This window comes from Filicampus tigris, chromosome 20, assembly GCF_054856515.1.
Source record: "Filicampus tigris isolate MCC_2025a chromosome 20, RoL_Ftig_1.0, whole genome shotgun sequence".
NCBI lineage: Eukaryota > Metazoa > Chordata > Actinopteri > Syngnathiformes > Syngnathidae > Filicampus > Filicampus tigris.
Genome location: NC_141236.1, coordinates 10,960,641 through 10,982,277, shown reverse-complemented (window position 1 = coordinate 10,982,277; position 21,637 = coordinate 10,960,641). Strand labels below are relative to the sequence as shown.

Below are 21,637 nucleotides of genomic sequence, written 5' to 3'. Positions count from 1 at the left end.
TTCTAAACTAGACACATAAATATAAAAAATATTATTTATTATGATGTACATGCTTTATAAATATAACAAAAAAAAAAATCAGGGACATCGTCATCATCATTAGTCACCGCTTTGACGATTGTTTGTTTTGAAGCTAGATAACACTTTGTTGTCAGTACGGAATGTGCAACCAACCTTCAAATTTTCATCTTTACCTGTCACACACTCAACATGGGGACTTTTGCACTTTGCAAATTGCACCCAATTATATTGTGATGTTGATTTGAATCGGAATGATAACAAGCCCTAATTCCAAGTATGGCACCAGACTCACAAGAAGTAAATAAAAAGAAAGTCAAATGTGACTCGTGCACACCTTCAAGCGGCGTTTTCAGTCCCATTTGAGCAACAAGTCAACCAAAAAAGTTTGGGCTGGTGCGAGGCGACTGCGACAAAATGTCGCCAATGCGCCGATTTGCCAGTCTTGAGGGGGGGGGGGGGGGAGAAAAAAAAAAACGCTCTTTGTCAAAAGGTCGCGTGAAGCGTCCCCGATGTCGACCGAATGTCAAGTGTGGCGGCTTCATGTTGCCTTTGTCGGCCCGCTGGCGCTGACATTTGCCGCCGCCTCGTCCTGCGGGAGGCGCTGACGGAAGGGCCCGATCAATGCGAGTGAGCCAAACACCCGACAGAAACAATCGTTGCAATTCTGCAGAGCGGCCCAAAGTGTAAAAAAAAAACGTCAGCTGGCTACAACTAACAACGTACACAGCCGCTGCCGCGCTCGTCTGCGGTTCAAACAGAGCTCGCGACGATAACCAGGGACACGAGCCGCGTGCTGCTTCACCAAGAGTCTTTCGGGAGGCGGCGGGCGACTCCTGGCGCGCTCGCTCGTAATCGCCGTCAAGATGGCGGAGCGGCGCAGCATACGGCGCCGGTGTCAGGCCGTGCGTGTGTTTTGGCAGACGCTACGCGAGGAGAAGGCGGCTCACGAGAAGGACATGAGCGGCCTGCGCGGCCGCTACGAGGAGGAGAGCGGCCAGAGCAAGGAGAACCAGGCCCGGCTTCTGGACGACGCGGCCAAGAAGCATCGGGCGGCGCTGGACAACGCGCTCAGTGGAGCGGAGAAGGACAAAAACAGACTCTTGGCTGTGAGTTGCGCCCCGCTTAGCGCCGTAGCCCGTCGTCATGGCGACCAGCGCTTTCCCGCGCATACGGACGGCGGTGATTTCGCATTTAAATGCAGCCGTTAGAGAGGCTTCCGCTTGCTAGCGGCTTTTGACAGTTGCCTCAAAATGCGCGCAGGAGCTGGAGCAGCAGTTTGAGCGAGAGCGCCACACGCTGGAGGAGCAGAGGAGCGTTCTGCTGCAGCAGCTGGAGCAGCTCCGAGAGGAGATGAGCGCCAAGCTGGACGCCGCCCACCACCAGGTGAGCGACTCTCGGTATTTCAAACAAGGGTTGCAGATTCAAAGTTGGGTTAGGATTTGACAACAAACACACACACAAAAAAAAGGTTCATTAGGACTTCAAGTTCGGGTGGTGGTTTCGCCTCAATCGGTTGGCCTCCCTCCCTCGCGAACGTGCGTCAGGTGCGGCGTCTGCAGGAGGAGGCGGAGCGCGGCGAGAAGGAAATGGGCGTGGCCGAGGGCCAGATGGCCACCATGAAGCAGGCGCAGGACAAACTGCTGGAGGAGCTGGACGCCACCAGGGGGCGACTGAGGGAGACCAGCAACCTGCTCACCGCCCTGCAGGTGACTGCCACGCACCTTGCAAGCCGCATTCGGGGACAAGTGATAATCCCCTTCGTTTGTGTGTGTGTGTGTGTGTGTGGGTGTGTCAGGGCGAGCTGGAGGTCCAAACACGTCAACATGAAGCCAAAGTGATCAGCACCAAAGAAGAAGAGAAGCATAAGATGGATAAGATGGCTTTGGAGCTGGAACTCAAGTGGACGGAGACCCTCAGGTGACACGCACACATGCACACGCACGTGTATGTGTGCGCACAGAAGCGTGTGTGGCATGGAAATGGCATTTGGCAAATGACTTTTCAAGAAAAAAAACAAAACAAATTTGTTGTCATTTTGAGAGGTGGCAAAATGTCAGACTGAAGGCAAGGAAAACATGAGCACCAACAAAATGAGCTGAAAGGGATGGATGGCTGTGATTTGTGGATGGATGAATGTTAGATTGTCGGATGAGCGGATGCAAGGATTGATGGCGGCTGGATGACCGTTGGATGAATTGGTAGATGGACGCGGGGTGTGCTCGGTTGTCGCGTGGACGGATCCACGATGGAGGTTTGGACGGGTCGTTGGAGAGATGACGTCTCGCATTTGCTTGTTTTGGTGCAGGCAAGAATGCAAGAAGCTGCGCGAGGAGCTGCGCGAAGCGCACGAGGCGGACAAAGCGGCCGCCTTGAGCCAGCTGGCCCACAACAAGGAGCAGGAGATGAGCAACTCCCGAGACGGCTGGCAGAGGAAAGTGGACGACCTGCTGGAACAGGTGCGCCTCACCATCGCTCGCTCGCCCGCCTTCACAAAGCCGAAATCGTTTGCCGGCGCTCCTTTTACCGCCACGGCGCTCCCGTGTCAAAATCACTTTTGAAAAGATCAGCGTTCAACTGCACTTTGCCTTGGAAAAAAGTCACTTGCATCTTCCACCACAGCAGAGCAACACACAAATAAAATCAATACGGTAAGAAAAAAGGCAGGGTGGTGAAAACAACAAGAACGATGAGCTTCCTTCCTTCCTTCCTTGACAGGAATTTAATTTTTTTTTTAATTTAAAGTGTGTGTGGGCTGTGGGGAGGGGTAAAAGATTTGCAATTGTTTTTTTTAATGTATTGTCCGTGTTTTCAGCTATTGTGCATGGGTCTGTTGGTGTACTTGTCTGTGCTGCTAATGCTAACGCTAGCTCTCCGTGTGTGGGCGTGCGTGTGTGTGACACGGTGTGTGACACTGTGTGTGACTCACGTCTTAGTCACGGCACATTCTCCAAATTTGGGCCACAAGCCACTTGAGTGTGCGTGCGTGTTGTGACACAATCCATCTTTTCGGTTGTATTCTTAGTCGCGTTTCAAGTGCTGATGAATTAGCAATGCGCGGCCCCTTCCGCTCTGAAACAATACCGGGGAAAAAAAAAGAAAGTGGATGATCTGGGAATGGAGACCGCACGTCGTTTCCCTTTTGGCATTACAGCCGTCTCGCGTTTGCAAAATGACATCGAACGTTTTGTGTCTAGATCTCGTTGCTGAAGCAAAGTCTGGAGATGCAGCTGTCGCAGTCGCAGTCGTCCCTGCAGCAGCTCCAGCAGCAGTTCAGCCAGGAGCGCGAGCACCTGCGCACGCAGCTGGACGAGCTGCAGACGGAGCATCAGCGCCGACACCAGCGGCTGCACGAGGCGCAGTGCTGCGCCCTGCGGGACGCCGAGCACGCGCGCCAACGGGATATCAAGGTGCCCGCCGCGACCGCCGCCGCCTCGGGAAGCTAATCAGCGGTTGGCCTCCCAAAATAAAAAAAAATCATTACAAAAAAAAAAATAATCATTTTGATTTCGGATGATTCCAAAATAAACCCACACTTTCTCTTGGCGTCAAAAAAATGATATTCAATCAGTTTCAACTGCAACTACTCAAACTAAATACATGCCGCCGTCTAGTGCTGGAAATAGGAATTACACCCAATCTAAATGAGACTTCAACACAAATTTTTGTTGTTAACTGCAAAAAAAATCTGCAGAACCACAATCCTATTTCGGATTTTTTTATATAGTAAACTGTAGTGGATAGAAAAAGCTAAAAAAAAAAAAAATACCACAAGAAGCAGGACATCATGCAAACAAACAACAAATCCATCTTTATGATTTCACTTAAATTTGACTCATTCATTTTCAATTGTTTCCACCCCCATCCCCGAATCAAAAATAGTCCAGCCCCATCATGTTGCGTCAACAGCTGTAATTATATAAAAAGCTTGCGGTCGGGAAAAGGCGGCCTTCCTTTTATTCTATTATCATCTCAAAATGTGCAGTGAGTCACGAACGGCACAAATCCTTATTTCTACTTCTTATTTGATGCAAACGTCATTACGCGGCTCCGGAAGAGGAGCAATAAATAAAACACCTTTTTTTTCTCGTGCCTCCCACACGCTTGGCTCACCGACGCAGACGCCAAATTGCCCGGCTTGCTTCGTCATCGTTAAGTGGAATGGCAGGACAAAGTCCCCGCGGGGAAGCGATGAGGCGAGGGCCGCGCCACCGCTGGCGATTGGCCATTGACGGCCGCCCGGCTCGTCACGAGTTCAACCGATGGCACAAATTGGCTCCACTCGTCAAACGGCCGCCAGGAAAAAACTTGCAACGAGCCCCTTTGCGCAATTTTACATTCCATAAATACAATACACTGCTGCCTTGAAATACGAGCGGCCCGACTTTTTTTCAAAATCAGATGAGGATTTTTCTTGTCTTTTTGCTGTTTTTGTCACGCCCAGCTTGTGTATTTCAAATGATCCCCTACCTTAGCCTAATCCCAACACGTAATGGGAAACGACACAAATGCACATATTCTTTATCCTCTGCGAAAAACGGCTCAAATGACCCGTGACTTGCTGAAGAGTACATACCCATGCCCGCATTATACTGCCCCCAGGTGGCCAATACGCACACAGCACAAGGAGCAGCACAAAACTCAGTGAACTGAAGAGAAACATTTTCCAAAAATTGTCTGATTTTTACATTATATTTAATTCTGTTATTAGTATTTATAGATTTTTATAAAGTAAAATATGATAGAGTGCTATTTACCTACTAAAAACACATGATTTTCTTTTTGTTTTGTATACTTCAACCCCCAAATCGGCAACCAATAATCTCATCTAATAACATTTTGCAAACTATACGTAATGCTATATACTGTATGCTCCATCTTTGAATGCTTTCGAATTGTGAGCGCTTGAAAGAAAAAAAGAAAGAAGCCGACTGTTAGCCTTGACGCTTCGTGCAGTAGCCGCCGCAGTGTTGTGAGTGGCACCCAGGGAGCCGTAAAAAAAAAAAAAAAAAAAACACCCCCTGAAGCGCGGCCGCCACATTGTTCTCATCGTCCGTCTCGCTCATCTCACACGGGGATTATTTGCCGCGGATCAAAGCTTTCCTTCCGCGTCTCAATTTGAAAGACGGCATGAATAAAAGTGTTTGGAACGCCGCCGTGGTATGAAAAGAATGCCGACCTCCAGTCAAGCTGATCGGAATGCGGCAAGAGTGCTGAGTACGAACGCTCCACCTCCGGGAGGCTTTCAATCACTCTGCCGCCCCGATCGGCAAGCGCACGGATGACGGACGTTCGCGTTTTTGGAAGTGCTAAAAAGATCCACGCTTGGTCAATTAGAGCAAATCAACAAGATTGCAACGGCGAAGGCCACCGAGCAAGCTGAATGCGGCTCGAGCGCGCGCGCATCTTTGCTCGCTTTGATTTCCACTGACCGCCGCCCGCGCTCGTCGCTGATGCGAACTTTTTTTTTTTTTTTTTTTTTTGGTTGGTTCATCTATAAAAAGACAATCGAGATTTGAGCTCGTTTAATTACCTGACATGTTTCGGAGTCAGGACCCCGATGAAGGCGGACGTACGCGCCCGGAACATGTCAGGTAATTAAACGACCTCAAATCTCGATTGTCCGTCACATATGGACCAACCCAAATCTAGACAACAGGGAAGACAAAATGAACTTAATACAAGTGCGATCTTGTTGTTGTTTCTCCCGCATCCCCGGCCGGCGCAGGAGCTGGAGGAGCGTCTGCGCCAGCAGCACCACGCCGAGCTGCAGTCGCTGCGCGAGGCCCACCGCCACAGCGTGGACACGCTCAAGCAGCAGTCGGAGCAGGAGCTGCAGACGCTTCGCTTCGAGCTGGAGGACGAGGGCAAGGCCATGCTGGGTACGCGCCCCACCGCGGCCTCCGCTCTCTTTCAAACACTCCAATACTACACGGACACATTTGAAAACTCTGAGAACTGTCCCATTTTTTTTTTTCCCTTTTTGAAAAAAAAAAAAAAATCACATCTGGTGCATTCCGCATTGTGCCAGCGCTGAGCAATGTTCCTCCATTCACCTTCACGCTGGTGCACCCGCCGCCGTTCGTCTCGCCGCCCGCGCCTCCCCTCCTTTTTATGAGCCCCCCACCCCCCTTCTTCTCTGCGCTTCTCTCTCGACTCTGTGGCACAGGTGTCAAACTGAAGGTTCGGGGGCCGCATCATGTGGCTCGCAAACTTGACAAGTTGCTTTCAAATTGTCTTCTCTTTTAAAGCAGCACTGGGCAAGAATTCGACCTTCATCATTTTTTTTCCCCACAACTCTTTTGATGAGACATTGACTTACAAGTAGTTGAATGGGACTTTTGTCATGCCGTGGGGGTCTTTATCGTTTTTTTACTGGCACTGAGCAACTCTGAGGAGGATGGGAGCAACCCTGGCACACACAAAAAAAAAAAATACAAATGTCCTAAAGTACTCATGATTCGATTCGAACGTCTACACACTGTTACTGGTGTCATGGCAGAAGCCCCAAAACAAAAAACAAAAGTGCCAGCGACAGCTCAGGATTTCACGACACTACGCGCTCATGGGAAATGTGCTTGACTTTTGTCAAAACACTACCGCTTTTGTCCACCTGGCGCCGCCATAATCAACAAAGACTGACACGGTGTTGCTAACACAACATATGCGAAAAACACTTCTCTCCAACTTTGGAAACTTTTTTTAATTTTCACTTTAATGCGATAACGTCTGTAACGTGGAAACATGATTCATGTAAAAATAAGGAAATGAATGAAAAAAAAAAATGGAGATAAGTGTTTTTCACGTGACAGCGACGATATGAGACATTGCGAGCGTTTATGAGCAATGAAAAGAATTTGAAAGAGAGTTGAACAAACTATTTACTAGCTTCCAGCTTTCAAAACGACTTATCAATTTGCTGCGTGTGCGCGTGTGATCATGTGAGGCCATCGTACATTTCTTTGGGTTCACCGTCAAAGCGGCCCTTCGAGGGACACCATCATTCCGATTTTACGATTCTCACCCAATCGCTCTCCAGTAGAACGAAATATTGTACATTTAATCCCTAAAACGCATCATATAATCTTATAGCTAACACGTAATGCCAAACGCCATCGCCGTGCTAGCAGAAGTTAGCATGACGGGAAACCTGAGAAGGGGGCGGGGCCGCTCATTCTTTGACCCAAGTCATCTCTCTCTTCTTTTAGCGTCTCTTCGCTCGGAGCTGAACCACATCCACGCGTCGGCCATCGAGCACCTGCGACAAAACCACCAACAGGAAGTGACGGCCGCCAAGAAGGAAGTGGAAAAGGCGGCGGAGAAAACCCGCCTCCAGGTGCGATCGAAAACCTTTCAAGCGGCGCCTTTAAGGCTTTTTTTTCCTTCAAAGTTTGTGTTGTGTGTGTTTGTTTGTTTGTTTTCCTGCTGCTAATTGGACAAATGCCGTTTGCGTAAAATGTGTTCAATTGGCCTCCGGGCTCTCAGCGAGCTCTCTTTGGTTCATTCGAATGAGCGCACAGCTTTTAAACAACACGATTCCTTTTTTTGTTGTTGTCGCAGCGTGGGCGTTTGGAGCTATTTAAAGGCGTTTTCGTTTTCATCAACGACACACACGCAGCTTAACGATGCACTCCTTGCATCGGATGAAATTCGATGAGGTGGCAAACGAGTTCAAATTCCATTTTCAGCGCGGTGAGGCTGTTTGAGTTGGCGAATGTCCTCGTCGGATGAATAATTGAAGGCTTCTTTTTCTCGGGATTTTTGAAAGAGGCGGAAAAAAAAAAAGGAGCGGGGAAATAGTCGGACGGGGGAAGATGTGAGGAAGTGAGCTCATGAATGTTTTGTGGGTCGGAAAGGAAGGAAAAGGCAAAGCGGTTCCGATCCGAGCGAGCAGATGTCTCATCTGGCAGCACATCTGCTTGGAAATCTCATTAGCATGTTTCATTTTGCTGGATTACATCGGAAACAAGTCGCACCAAACATTTGAAAAGCTCTCTTTCGTTTTTTGTATTTTTTTTGTATTTTTAACGCCACATCCACGCGTCAATATTCTTGCAAGCGTTTCACTTTGTATTTAGGTCACGAAATGATGGATTTTGTTTTTTTTTATTCATTTTTCTTTAATTGTTAGTGTTTTCATTTCATTTATTGACGTCTGAGCTGAAATATTTTATTTTGTCATTTTATTTCTACTAGTGCTATAATTCCTGATAATTAATGTAGTCGTAATAATAATGTAAATTTAGTGAAACAATACATTTACCGATAAACTTAAATTTTTTTTAAATTACATGATAATTAATGACGGTGAAATTGTTTGTAAATAATGCAATTTTAAAAATGAGAGTGAACGATTTTATTATTAAAATAAAATATTTTACAGACATTTTTTGGGTGTGTGCAAACTCATCTCCTAATCTACAAATGATGCAAATCTGTCGTTTACAGAACTCACTGTTCGGATTTATTTAATGTAAATATTTTAAATGATGAATATTGAAAGATTTAAAAACCCGATACTGAAGCGCTTTTCCGATCTTTTTGCGGTTCAGGAGCGCGAGCTGCTGGGCCGCATGGCCGAGCTGCAGGAGGAGGCGACGCGCAGGAAGAAGCACATGGCTCAGCTGGACCACCAAATCCACACGCTTAACGAGAACATCAGCAGCCTCACCAAGGAGCTGGAGTTCAAAGGCAAAGAGGTGCTCAAGATACGCAGCGAGGCCAACCAGCAGATCAGGTAGCCACCGGCCCGCCAAACGACTTGACTGCGCCCGAGCGCAAAATGTCGTTTTGCTTAAAAAAAAAAAAAAAAAAACGCCGTTTCGGCCCCCAAAAAAAAAGCATCTTGCCGATTTTGCTGTCAAACCAAACAAAACCGAGTACACGCGTCGTGTGTGTAAAGCAACCACATAACCTTCAGCTAGCTTAATGCTAACACACAATGCAAAACGCCATTGACGGGCTAACAATAGCATTCACAGTTGCGGTGTCACTCAAAAGTGCCAACATGAGTGCACACAATCGCAATAGTTGACTGACCACATTTTTTTTTGCCCAGACATTCACTATGTCTCATAACTCCTTCACATTAGGAAGTGACCGATGAACCGGCTGCTCAATTTAACTGGCCGATATTATCTTCAATTATCATGGATATCTTAAGTGTGTGACATTCCTGGTGCCGGGCGTCTAGAATCTTCTTTTCTGGTGCATGATGGGAATTCTTCATCAATCTTGCTGCCGGTTAAAATGCGTGTGCGCGGCACAGCATGCGTCCATTATGTAACACGTGCGTGTGTGCGTGTGTGTGTGTGTGTGTGTGTGTGTGTGTAGTGAGAGAGGCGGTCAGAGAGCTAAAAATAGAAAATAATGAAATAATTGAATGAATGCAGAGTGTGAGGAAGATGAGGAAATGACTCGCGTTCCTCATCTCCACAACATTAGGAGGAGATACATCGCAAACAATATTTGGCTTGAATACCGCATCGTAACAATTTTACTTCTCACAATATCCATACGCTGCCCTTTATTCCGTATTGTATTTCATAAAACATATTGAAATGGAATATAGAAAAAAAATGACCAGTTTTAATTCATTGTGACTCCCTCTGGTGTGTGCGGCTTATATATCGTATGATACAATCTTCATCACACAAACAAAGAAGACTTGCGCAACTACTGTAAGTGTTTTTCGCAGAGGATAAATAATAATGTATACCGGCGGCTATTGTTACATTGTCTGTCTATGTTTGCTCCACCATTTGTGTTCATATATATCCTTCGCTGAAAGTGTTATAACGGGTGACTCTCGATGCTATTCGCTAGCCGGTTTATGGCGTTGTGCGTTTAGCTCGAAGCTAGCGGAAGTTGTGCTTTTGTGTTCAGGGCCCACGAGCAGGAGCTGCAGAAGCGTCACGAGCGAGAGGTGTCGGAGCTGAACGCCATCCACAGCCGAGAGACGCACAACATGTTGGCCGACTTCAACAAGGCGCAGGAGGTCCTCAAGGATAAGATCTCGGCCCTGCAAATTTTGTACGTGCTTCGTACTCCACGTTGCCGCTCGTCCATACGCCGCGTGCACTCGAGAGTGACATTTTCATTTTTGTTTCCCGGCAACGTCCAAGCGCAAAGAAAAAGCGGTTGCGTTGGACATGATGAATGCTTTTGGCCCCAAATGCTTGATATGATTTTAAAAAGGCCAGCGCTGAGGATTTTTGCGCCTTTTCCGTACGAGTGACATTTAAATGGCAAACTTGTCAAATGTGAGTTTTTAAAGCGCCATCAACTGTTTGCTTTTTTACATGACAAATTACAACGACAACATTTCACACAAATGGATCGATTTTGGTCAGAAAGTGGAGAGAAAATCCAATCTAGTCATTCTTACGACGAAAGCAATTTGAATGTTTTTTTCCATCAGGGGGAGGCGGGGCTATTGATCAATGCTTGATGATAAATTGCATCCGGCACTTTGATTTGACTTTCTTTCTTTTTTGCATGCGACAGGCTGGAAGGCACCGAGGAGAAGTTCAGGAACAGGGAAAGCCGCCCCGAAGACCTGCAGATGATCGCCGAGCTCAAGGACATGGTGTCCGAGAGGGAATCGCTGGTCAAGAAGCTGGTGGTAGGTCCCCCGAAACAAAGAAAAAAAAGAAAAAAAATCTATGAAATGTGCCACGTGCATGCCAAAGCAACGGGTGGCGCTGTGACACCAGCTGGAATCGGAATCCCCCCCCAAAAGTCATCCCCACAAAAAGGTGCAATATCAACTTCCATTTGACTAAAATAGATTAAACGCCTCCCTTTCCCGTTCGACAACCCCTTAAAACAAAAAGGTGTTTAATAAACACCTCGCTTGAATTGAACACTTGATTTTTACCTTCAGGGAAAATATTTGAGCAATTGCCGTCCTTACTGGAATAAATACCCGCCTCACCTCAATTCAACCGCTTCAGTGAAAGTACCAAGTGGTGCCACTAGGGGGTGTACTTAGCTCTGCCAGCCACCAGCATGTGTCTCAGCGGTGGCATCTGTCGAGCTGAGGCGAGAAAACTGAGCCGTTTGCTTGCCGCTGCCGCCGCCGCAGGATGACAAGAAGTTCTACCAGCTGGAGCTGGTCAACCGAGAGAGCAACTTCAACAAAGTGTTCAACGCCAGCCCCAACGTTGGCGTCATCAACCCGCTCATCAAGGTAGGAGCAACGCCGCCCGGCCCGGCCCGGCCCGGCCGTCAGCGCGCCATCTCGAACGCTCAGCATTTCACTTCACACGCTACAAACCTGACTTTGAATGTTTCAAGTTCCTACAACGCTTTCTAGACTTTATTTTTTTACTACTTTTTTTTGCTGACGAACCCTAACTACTTCCTTATTATAAATGGATACCGTTTACTTTCTTGTAATATTTATATTATAATATTTACTATTTAATTTTAGTACTTTTGAAAATTTGTCTTAATACTTTTTCCATTTGAATACACATTTTTTTCTTTACTTTTAATACATTACAATTTACTTTTAATAATTTCTACTTTACTATTGTTACTTGCCACTGACGATACTTCTTTACTTGACTTAAAGTTTCTTTTACCTGTAATACATTTTACTCTACTTTCAATAGTTGGGTATTTTATACTTACTTTAAATCCTTTTTTCCCCTTACTTCTTCTTTTCTTGTATTTTTTTTTTTTACTCTTTATTCTTTAAAACCTTTTTCCCTTTATACTTTTTACTTTTTTGTTTACTTTTTAACCTGAATTTTCCTCCTTTTTTTTTTTTTGCTTGACTTAGCCTCCCTCTTTTAAATTTGTTTAAACTTCTTTTTTTCCGCTCATAAGACCCATTTTGCGCTCACGTGTCGTGTATGCCGATGAGCGGCCTAAACGACTTTGGGGCTTTGAGTAGCGTCATTTCCCACCACACGCTCGTCATTGAAGTGTATCTGTGTGTTTTGTTGTCGTTTGTTTTGTGCGTGCGTGCGTGCTTTGTCGGCATGTGTGGCGTGCGTCTCTCCTGACCGTCTCACTTTGCTTTCCAAGCCATTTGGATGTCGGAAGCCCAGCGAGCAGCGTCGGGACGATCACGTTTGCGCGTCTTTGGGACCTTTCCTCATTTTCCCTTTTTTCTTTACCTGATTAATTTAGCCTTTTTTTGGATTATTTACACCCTGATTTTTTGCTTTGAACCCTCCCTTCCCCCCGCCCCCTCCCCCTCTCTCCCCCATGATCCCTCCTTCCTCTCTTTCTGTGTAGCAAAAGCGAAAGAATGAGAAAGCGGCGGCGAGCAGATTGGGCAGCTCCGCCGGTTTCAGGGTTCTGGAGGCAGCCGGCTCCGGGGGCGGCCCGCAGCCGCCCCAGCCGCCGCCTCCGCCGCCGCCCCCGGCCCAGCCCGGTCGCCTCGAGCCCCTCCCCCACTCCCCCCTCCTCCTCCATCACCTCGAGCTGAACGCCAACAAACCTCTTCCCCCGCCGCCGACCCCTCCCACAGAACCCAAGAAGTTCACGAGGTGAGAAAGAGGTAGCGAGAGCGTCTCAGATCCGGTGGGCGGCGGCCAGTCAGAAATCATCCAATCACAGAGCTCCATGAGCCCAAAGAACGGAGCCTCCACATCTGATTGGCCTGCACTCTTCTCTGGCGGCTTGAGGGGGTGACGTTATTATATGAGGAAAGAAAAGACAAATCGAATCAAAAAAATATATATATATAATTGTAGTTGAGTCTCCACCCCCTTCCACCTCTTCCAATGTTGCATTCAGGAAAACTGGGAACCACATAGTCAAATGTAAACAAAATAATTTGAAATAATGACGATGATGAGGTGTACCATGTAGTTGATGTCACCCTTCCTCAAATAGTGGCCTCCGCTTTACTTGACGCCATTCCTCAATTGACCACAAGGTGCGCCGTCCGCATCTATGAATACATGTCTAACTTCAATTGAATGCTTGCATTTTGCCAAGAATTCTACTCCTCACTGAGTGATATTTCTTCAAATAGTGAAAAAATAAACACATCATCTCAATGACATGTAAAACTACTAGTGGGAAAACTAAAGCTTTCATTAAAAAAAAATATATATCATATTGAATATTCATGATAAAATACTTATGTGCCTCCGCTCTAGTAATTGCCGGTACTTCCTGCAGATGACAAATACTGCAGTCGCTTTAAATGTCATTTAAGCATTCCTTCGAAATGATGCTCTCACTTGAAAATGATAAAGGCCTCACCTCAAATTGACATCTTTTTTTTCTTCACGTGAAAATCGCCTCTTATCACGTAAACACCCAACAGTTGATTAAATGGCATCATCTGCTAATTGACACGTAACCATTCCTAAAAAACCTCCTCTCCAGTAAACACTTGGCATTGAGTAAATCGTCTCGTCACTGAACTGATGCTGAACCCCTCACAAAGCGCGTCAGCTTGATGGCCAAACGAGTCGTAAGTTTTCCCTCGGGAGGTGTCAAATTTCCCAGTTGTCCTGAAATGCAGCAGAGCGAAAACCAAGACGGCAGTGGAGAAACAGGTCGCCACGACGTGATTGGATGGTTGCTGTTGATGGGCGGGCTTTGCTCTATGCAGGAGGCATCAAAGAATGGCTTTGGGATGCAAAAGGAGCATGTTTGTGTGTATGTTGTTGGGTTTTTTTTTTGTGTGTGTCATTGCTGTTGTCGTGCAGTTTTTTGGTCATCCTCATCTTCACCCCTTCAATGTTTTTTTTTGGGCGTATTTAGTGGCCTTTGGTGACGACTTTAGCGAGGAGGCTACCGGTTAATGTGCCTTCAAAACGGGGAGCACATTTGCATGCCCCCAAACACACGTGTGTGCGTGTGCATGTATGTCGTGTTTGTTTGTTCGGCTGCATGTTAGCGCTGCCGCTCTGCTTGTAGGGTGTTTGACGATGATTCATCAACGAATTAGTTGAATATTTAAAATGACATTTAAATGTAAGTGGGCCAAAAGCGCTGTAGGAAACTTTCCAAATGTTCTCATTCGGGATGATGGGGGAAAGGGATGGGTGGACAAATGGAAGGTGGTAAGGAGAGAAGGACGGTCAGAAAGGAAGGAATGATGAAGGAAGTCGAGTAGGAGACATGAATGAATGAATGAATGGAGGATGGAAGGTGAGGAAGGGCGGAATGGCACGAAAGGCCTCTCTGTCCTTCCTTTCCGCAAGGAGGAAGTAACAAAGGAGGGAAGGAAAGAGAGAGAAACAAAAAGAGAAAGCGATAAATTCCTACATGAATATTAGGGGGCGGGGCTAAATGAATGCATGTTGTGATCATGTAAATGCTCGGCGGAATGGATTATGCATACCGCAGCACCCGAGACACACGCACACTCAGCACTGACAGTATGTGAGGTAGGTCTCATACAGTAGATAGAATACATTAATTCTGAATCAAAGGATTAGTTCCCTTGCTCACGCCACGCCCCTCCATTCGAAATCATTCAATCAGCTCATTCATTTGAATAAATCTCTCAAATATGCGCTTTCATCTTAATACGACTCGACGCAAGCAGGGGAATATCTTGAACCTACTGAAAAGTGTCGAAAGTGCAAAAATGATGTGCGGAATCCTGACGAAAGTGTGCCGAGTCACGACGCAGGATTGGTTTATAGTGATTTGTTGCCCTCTGCTGGACAGTCGCGGCACTACAAGACGACACTTTATTCGGTACACAGTCGAGTTAAGACCAAATCCTAATAATCTGCCTAATACGAGGTTGTAGATTTCATAAATCAACCGAAAAAATATGGAAATGTGACATAAAATCATTTTATTACATAACAAAACTTGATTATTATAAAAACATTTTAAACTAACTTTTAATCAAAGTTTTCAATTTTGAATTAAATAGTTTTTGATATATTACATTTCCAAGCCTTAGAAGTAAGCTTAAAACGAAAATTTTAGACATATTAGACACATGAGATTTTTTAAAATTTATTTATTTTTATTAAATATATCTTCATCGACATATGCATATTTAACTGTTTCCTCACAGTAAAACTAACACACATGGGGTCTAGTGTATATGAATTGTTTTTGTCGCCTTTCTTTTGTTCCCTGCAGCCCTCCTGAGACAAAGGACATCACCATGGACCTTCCGGACGCTCAGCGGCAAGAGTGGTTCGCTCAGTACTTCTCCTTTTGATTGACAACACACACACACTCGCACACACGCACACACAGACACACACGCATAAACCTGCAGAAACAAACACACCAGGATTCAGCAGCATGTCATCCAAACTTTAAAAAAATGTCTGGATTTAAACTACTACTACTACTACTACTACTACGAAAAAAAGAGAGAAAATGTTTGTTTTCTATATTGTTTAAAAAAGAAAAAGACATTCGGGCTTGATTCAGTTCATGAAATAAATGATTGGCAGCTTGAGAAGATGTCATTCAGCTTGACGTCTTTGTACTAGTGTTTTTTGTTTACTAGTAGAATGCCTGTGTCTTACTAGTACCATTTTCCCACTACTTTTGCCACTTTTAGCCTAATAGTACGCAATTAAACCTTACTGGTAAACTACTGTGCTGCATTGCAACTAGGCCAAACTAGTAAGCTCGCACTAGTAGCGTCCTGGACTCTACTAGTAGGACCGAAACGCCCACTAGTAACATGTGCTTGTCCAACTTGTATTCCAAAGTTGTCCGACAAAAATGTCAAAGAGTCATGGAAAAAGGTTACTAGTAAGACAGTTGTACATGGCCTTAAAGTCCCTGTAAAGTGAAAAGAAAAGTCGAGTAAATTGGGCACAATACAGAGAAGATCGTTAACAACCCTGCGAAATTTGAACGATTTAAAAAAAATAAATAAATAAAATCGAAGTATTTAAAATGACGCTTCCACTTGCTGGTTGTGACGTTGGACTACAATTATTTTTTCAACCTGATTCTCCTGCCTTCTCTCCATGGCAAGCATGCACTCACGCCACGACGACGCGCTCTAAAGTGGCCGTGCCAGTCCGAAGCTGCGGTCCATACGCTGGATGTGAAGTAAAAAAAATAAAAATATTCCCCCCTCCTTGCTCTTGCATCTTTCTCTGCAAGACGTGCACACACTTGCGGTTGACAACGAGGCGCTCTCAAGCGGCCACACCAGCAGACTATCTGAAGGGGATTAGGCCCCCACCAAAAAATAAAATCTGTAAAACTGAAATGATGAAATACATTTAACGTCATATCAGCACAATTGAGTACTAGAAAGTTGTGATTTTTGGCTGGTTTTCTGCAGTAAGCTTCAACCATGTATAATTTAGTTCAAAGCAAATTTCTGATTTCACTTTACAGGGTCTTTAGGACTTTTATAAAGTTTTGGAATAAATGCTTGAATGCCTCTGGTATCTTGAAATCAAGGATATGAAATAAATGCTCATTACTCTGATTTGTCATCTTCTAGGTTGGATGTTTTAGTTTTTTCTCATTTGTATCATTGCCAGCGTTTTTATTTTTATTTTATTTCTTTTTTTTGGGGGGGCGGGGGGGTCCAAGTGAGAAGTAGACGTACGTGGGGTCTAGAGGTCCTTGTTGCTCTTCTCTGTGCGTTACAAAAAATGTTCAAATCAGAATATTAATAGTAATAAAAAGAAAAGAAAAAGCTGCTTTTCTGTTCGACGCCAGATCAGTCGGTCTGTTGTTTTAGGGGGCGCCATCCCCGTGATAGAAGATGATGATGATGATGATGATGATAGTGGTGGTGATCTTTTTGAGTAGACTACAAAACTCTTGTTTGTATGCTTGTCTGTCTCTACACAGATACAATGATGTCTCACCAATTTTAAGAGCAAAAATAGCATTTTATATTTATATTATAATGTGTATGCTAAATAAATGATTATTGTGACATTTATTCTTGTGTTTCTTGTCTCCTATTTGGCAACTTTGATATAAGTATAGAAAGATTTTTTTTCCCGCTTCCGATTTTTTTGCACCATTCACTTCACTTATACAGTCATTTGCTTTTGTTTAAAATGTAATTTGATATTTGTTTATATTTAACCTTTTGCTGCAAAATAATTTCAAAACAAAAAAATCAATCTCATTCTTTGTATATGATTTTATAGAAACACCATAGGAATGTTAAAAAACTAAACAATTTAAATGTAAAACATTTTGCATTTGTATTAGATTTTATTATTATTTTCAGCTCTTTTTAAACATAACATTGATTAGCTGTAGGGATATTTATCCCCCACCCCCACACACACACACTGCTTAACCAATGTAAATATACAAAAAACGATTTTTTGAGGGGTGGTCTTATGTGAAACAATTTCAAAAATATGATTTTAATACAATTTCTTATATTAAAATTATTTCAATAGAAATGTAACATTTTCCTCACTGCTCAAACATTTAATTTTGTTTAGAATAAATGATTAACAGTAACTTGGTTTAAGAGAAACGATATTACACCTTTTTCTTAATGAAGAAAATGATTAAAAATAACTTTCATTAAAAAATACAGCTGTGTAGAAGTAACAAAAATGTACTTGATTTCATCAACATATCTGTTTTAAAATGTAATTTAAAAGACAAAACCTTTGTCCCCATTTGGTCCAGACTGACCCGATGGATGAACTTGCATTTCTAGTTATCTGCCGCTAGATGGCGGCAACACCATTGTGTTGACCAAGAGGTCATTTTTTTGACCCGGAAGATAAATATACTGGTACACGAAAACAAATGGCTACCTCGGGAGCCGCCGGTTCCCCGGGCCGCCTGGTCCAATACGTGGTGGTCCGCTCGGACCTGGTCCACAAGCTGTCATGGCCACTGGGCGCCGTCATCACGCAGGCGTGCCACGCCGCCACCGCCGCCGTCCACCTGCACTACGCCGACGGGGACACGCAAAGCTACCTGGCCGAGCTCGACTCCATGCACAAAGTGGTGCTCGGCGTGAGTCACGCCGAACTCCGTTGGACAAATTACATTTCAGACTGTTCCGATTTAAAACACGTTTATAATAGGTTTAACACATTTATAGTTTCACACATACTTGTACCGTAGGCTGTATCGTTCGGCGAGAATTGATGTCATTTTTGTTGCTTTAAAAAAGGCCCAATGCTGTTTTTAATAGGCTTGCTGTCGGAATCCTAGTGCGCAGTGCGTCTGTGTAATACTTTTAGATGTTCTCCAGTTTAGTATGAACGTGCTGTATGTGTTGAGTAAAAGCAGAACCGAATCGTAGTCATACCTAAAATCGACAAAGTTGGTGAAATAGTTCTTTTATTACTCAACGTTATTCTTTTTAAAACATAGGCAACCTTAACATGGCTGTTTTACGAGAGGAGTTTTGCAAGGTTACACTATAGCCGGCTAGATTTATTGGTGATATTCAGAAAGAGTTTTGATTGAATATTGGTTTTTTTTTAACTAAGTTGAATATCTGATTATGTATTTCTATATTTACTTTTAATGAACTCAATTCTGCAACTGGAACATATGAATTGCATTTAATAAATTAAATTCAGAAACCAAGATTGCACTGCATTTTGGCTATTGCCTAAACTATGACGTATAAAGATTCTGCTTATGGGACAAGCCGAAAATCACAACAACTTGTCTCCTCATCAGATTATGAAACAATTTCACTCTTCCTCTTGTGTCCTCCAGGCTCCCGACGAGGCCGCCCTTTCGGGCTTGTCTGACAGCCTGACCCAGGCCAGCGTGGCACACAAGCTTTGGATTGAGCAGCCTGAGAACATTCCCACCTGTCTGGCTCTCAAGCCGTACCCCAAAGAAATGGTGCAGCCGCTGCTCCGCAAGTTCAAGCTCTTTAAGTGATCTTGCCTAGCCTCAACGTCTTACTGACTCTTAGTGGAAAAAACATGACCACCATTGTTAGTGCATCCATATGACTGCAATACAGACATTTTTTGGGATGAACTGCATACATGTATAAGCAATGAGTCAATTATTTCATGAATGAATACACCTTAAATGTTAATAATAAAATCAGTTTAATTTTCATTAATCAAATGAAAAAAAGTGTCAGATGTATCTTAATCCTGGCCGGACAGGTACAGCAGCGAGATGTCAACAGGGCCAGGAGCCAAGTGGATGCATAATGGGAGCCATTTAGCGGAGAGTAATTTTCATACTTTGAAAGAAGCGCAGCAGCCACGTTCTCACCGTCACTCCAGGGCGCTCGTCTGGGTGCTGTCGCGCCGTCTGGAAAGTCAGCCGCCCTGTTCAGGCACTAAATGATAAACTTATGTGAACCTGGGAAACTACAATAACAACACACAAGGCCACTGCACAGTGGATGTGGCATCTGTAAAGCTAGTGATTATACAGGAGTGCTGTTGAGGTATTGTTTATCCACTGAGTGGTATTCCTTCAAACAGTACTTTGATCTAAAAAGATGTCGGCTTGAAAAAAAATAAATGCCTCATCCCCAATGGTGTTTTCCACTTGAATAAACCCCTCGCCCCAAATACATGGCCTCTTTAGATATCTGGCATCTGTACAGCTGACTTAGAGTGGAGTTGAACGAAGCAGTGCAAATAGCGGCCTCCGCTCCACTAGACACCTTGTCTACTTGAATAAATAAGTGCCTCATCTCAAATAGACATCCTGTACTGATGTGGCATCGGAAAGGCTGACGCTAATACTGAGTTTTTGGGGCAAAAATGCTGCTGAGATCCACCCGGCACTGAGTGATGGTTACTCAAATAGTATATTTGTGGTAATGAACATTGCCGAGTAACTAAAAACTGTACCTAGACACCAACTCTCCCCAGAAAAAGCTCAAAGCACTCAGCAGATGTTGCCGTTAAGTACACCTAGTGAAACCTGGTCGTTAGCTTCAGGTTCGAAGTTGCTTGTCTTGAAGTGTACTTCGGGTACTAAGGTACAAGTATTTCAGTGTACTTTAGGTTTTAAAGTACTACTCTAAAAGTATTTAAAATTCGGGGTTGCTCATCTTTCAATGTACCTTGAGGTTCTCAGGTAATAGCGTTTAAATGTACTTCAGATTCAAGGGTACTTGTACATGTACTGCAGGTTCAAGGGTACTTGTACATGTCCTGCAAGTTCTCAGGTGTAAGTTTTCTTCAGATTCTCAGGTACTCAAAGTGATTTCTGGTTTCGAAGGCACTAGAGTACTTTACGTTTAATCAAACAAGTTGAACAGCCCTTTATTTCTATAGAACCTTTGATTCGCGCAGTGCACTATAATCACTTATATAATCACCATCAAAAATAATCCTGTATAAATGACGGCCAGTGACGGACGAAAAGTCAAGTCTTCTTGCGTTCCTCGAGTCAAATTTTGATGTGTTCCATGAACCAGGTAATGTTTTCTCCTGCTTCTGCTCGCGAACGCGCACGCAGGCTGGGCGCGCGCCCTCGCAGCCCTGTTTGTTTGTGTTGGAGCGAGAGAGCGAGAGAGCTTGCAAATGGCGGAGAGCGCCGAGCATAGTGACAACTTGGCTTCGCGAACTGGGCCACCACTACCGCCGCGCAGTCTCGGACACGCACGGGAGTGACACGCCGAGCCACCCCACCACCAGCAGCAGCAGCAGCGCGGAGGGGAAGTCTCCAGGCGAGCTGACGCGGATTTTTTTTGGGGGGGTCCAGCGCGTTGTGGGTGCTTATTCAGGCAGGCTATCTGTGGCTAAGCTAACCGACGTTGAGGCTCGCTGGCTTCGAGTCGTGTGTGATTTTTTTTCCCTCCCCTTTCCTCCTCCTCCACGCAGGCTTGTTTGTCAACAGACGCCGATGGCAACTTGTAGCCAGCCTGCTAATCGCAACCAAAAAAAGCCAAATTTAGGCGTGCTTTTATTGGATGTTACGTGTGAGCCGCTGCGGAGGGAGTGTAAAGTTACCCACGTAAAGTTAGCAACAGACATCCACACACACAAAACGGGCCAACGTTATCCGTCACGCAAGTTAAGTTAGCTGCTTGGAGCTAAGTCGGCTAACTGGCTGTGGTTGGACGACCCGCAACAGCGGGGAGGCGCGGCGGACTTCTCGTGGGATGTAGGAGCGAGAAAAGAAAAAAAGAAGAAAACAACAACAACAACCGTGGAGCGGCTGCGAGAGCACACCGCGAGGACGACGCCTGCTTGTGCCACATCAAGGTGAGCCAATTGAGCAACGGCTGCTGGTAGTGTTGACAGCCGCGATGGGACCCGGCCGCTGCGGCGCGGCCTCCCACGGATGCCTTGCCTGGCTTGGCCGCCGTGCGCGTGCGCGTGTGCGTGCGTACGCGCGCGCTCACGCGCACGCACGCCACCCAGTCTTTCTTCCTCTTGGCCCACCTGTAAATTAATCAAAGACTCTTACGTAAGCGCACCCGAGCGGCCTCACGGCGTCGCTGCCACCGGAATTGTGTTTTTGTTTTTGTTTTTGTTCGTCTTCCCTCACCTGTGAGTCTTCTTGACCTCCTTTGTGTCTTGTTGTGCTTCGAGGCTAATCTGATTCAGGGCTGTGGAAGAGAGAGAGATGCTATTCCATGTGCATGGTGTTTGCATCAGCTAATTGAGCTATTGGACACCTTAATTGGCTTCAGGAGCTTATTAAAGAGGCGCTGATGGATTGCTGTGGACACTTGTTTGATAAAGAACGCTGAAAGACTACTAGCTCACAACCCAAA

The 21,637-nt window shown here is 45.1% G+C and overlaps 3 protein-coding genes across 12 annotated transcripts in view; all 3 read left to right on the top strand.

The window, feature by feature from the left end:
• fam184ab (family with sequence similarity 184 member Ab) overlaps positions 1–16,885 on the top strand; it is a 28,887-nt gene extending 12,002 nt beyond the window's left edge. For 8 of the 10 annotated variants that reach the window (XM_086018595.1, XM_086018594.1, XM_086018593.1 and 5 more), the window contains 14 exons: positions 942–1,127; positions 1,282–1,404; positions 1,566–1,727; positions 1,817–1,938; positions 2,327–2,477; positions 3,216–3,428; positions 5,747–5,900; positions 7,227–7,354; positions 8,571–8,755; positions 9,904–10,050; positions 10,525–10,642; positions 11,105–11,209; positions 12,268–12,521; positions 15,097–16,885. In XM_086018595.1, coding sequence (XP_085874721.1) covers positions 942–1,127; positions 1,282–1,404; positions 1,566–1,727; positions 1,817–1,938; positions 2,327–2,477; positions 3,216–3,428; positions 5,747–5,900; positions 7,227–7,354; positions 8,571–8,755; positions 9,904–10,050; positions 10,525–10,642; positions 11,105–11,209; positions 12,268–12,521; positions 15,097–15,178 — 2,130 coding nt within the window. In that variant the 3' untranslated portion in view covers positions 15,179–16,885. Of the gene's footprint in view, positions 1–941; positions 1,128–1,281; positions 1,405–1,565; positions 1,728–1,816; positions 1,939–2,326; positions 2,478–3,215; positions 3,429–5,746; positions 5,901–7,226; positions 7,355–8,570; positions 8,756–9,903; positions 10,051–10,524; positions 10,643–11,104; positions 11,210–11,806; positions 12,214–12,267; positions 12,522–15,096 lie in introns of those variants that run through there. The other 2 variants (XM_086018597.1, XM_086018596.1) reach the window with 2 other exon arrangements.
• A 799-nt stretch (positions 16,886–17,684) lies between these two features.
• ptrhd1 (peptidyl-tRNA hydrolase domain containing 1) lies at positions 17,685–19,007 on the top strand. Its single transcript, XM_086019086.1, has 2 exons — positions 17,685–17,934; positions 18,652–19,007. The coding sequence occupies exons 1-2, from the start codon at positions 17,722–17,724 to the stop codon at positions 18,820–18,822; spliced, it is 384 nt and encodes a 127-aa protein (XP_085875212.1). The 5' UTR covers positions 17,685–17,721; the 3' UTR covers positions 18,823–19,007.
• Positions 19,008–20,244: 1,237 nt separating this feature from the next.
• ncoa1 (nuclear receptor coactivator 1) overlaps positions 20,245–21,637 on the top strand; it is a 30,478-nt gene continuing 29,085 nt past the window's right edge. The window contains exon 1 of the mRNA XM_086018931.1: positions 20,245–21,122. The gene's annotated coding sequence lies outside the window, so the exon portion shown is untranslated. The remainder of the gene's footprint in view (positions 21,123–21,637) is intronic.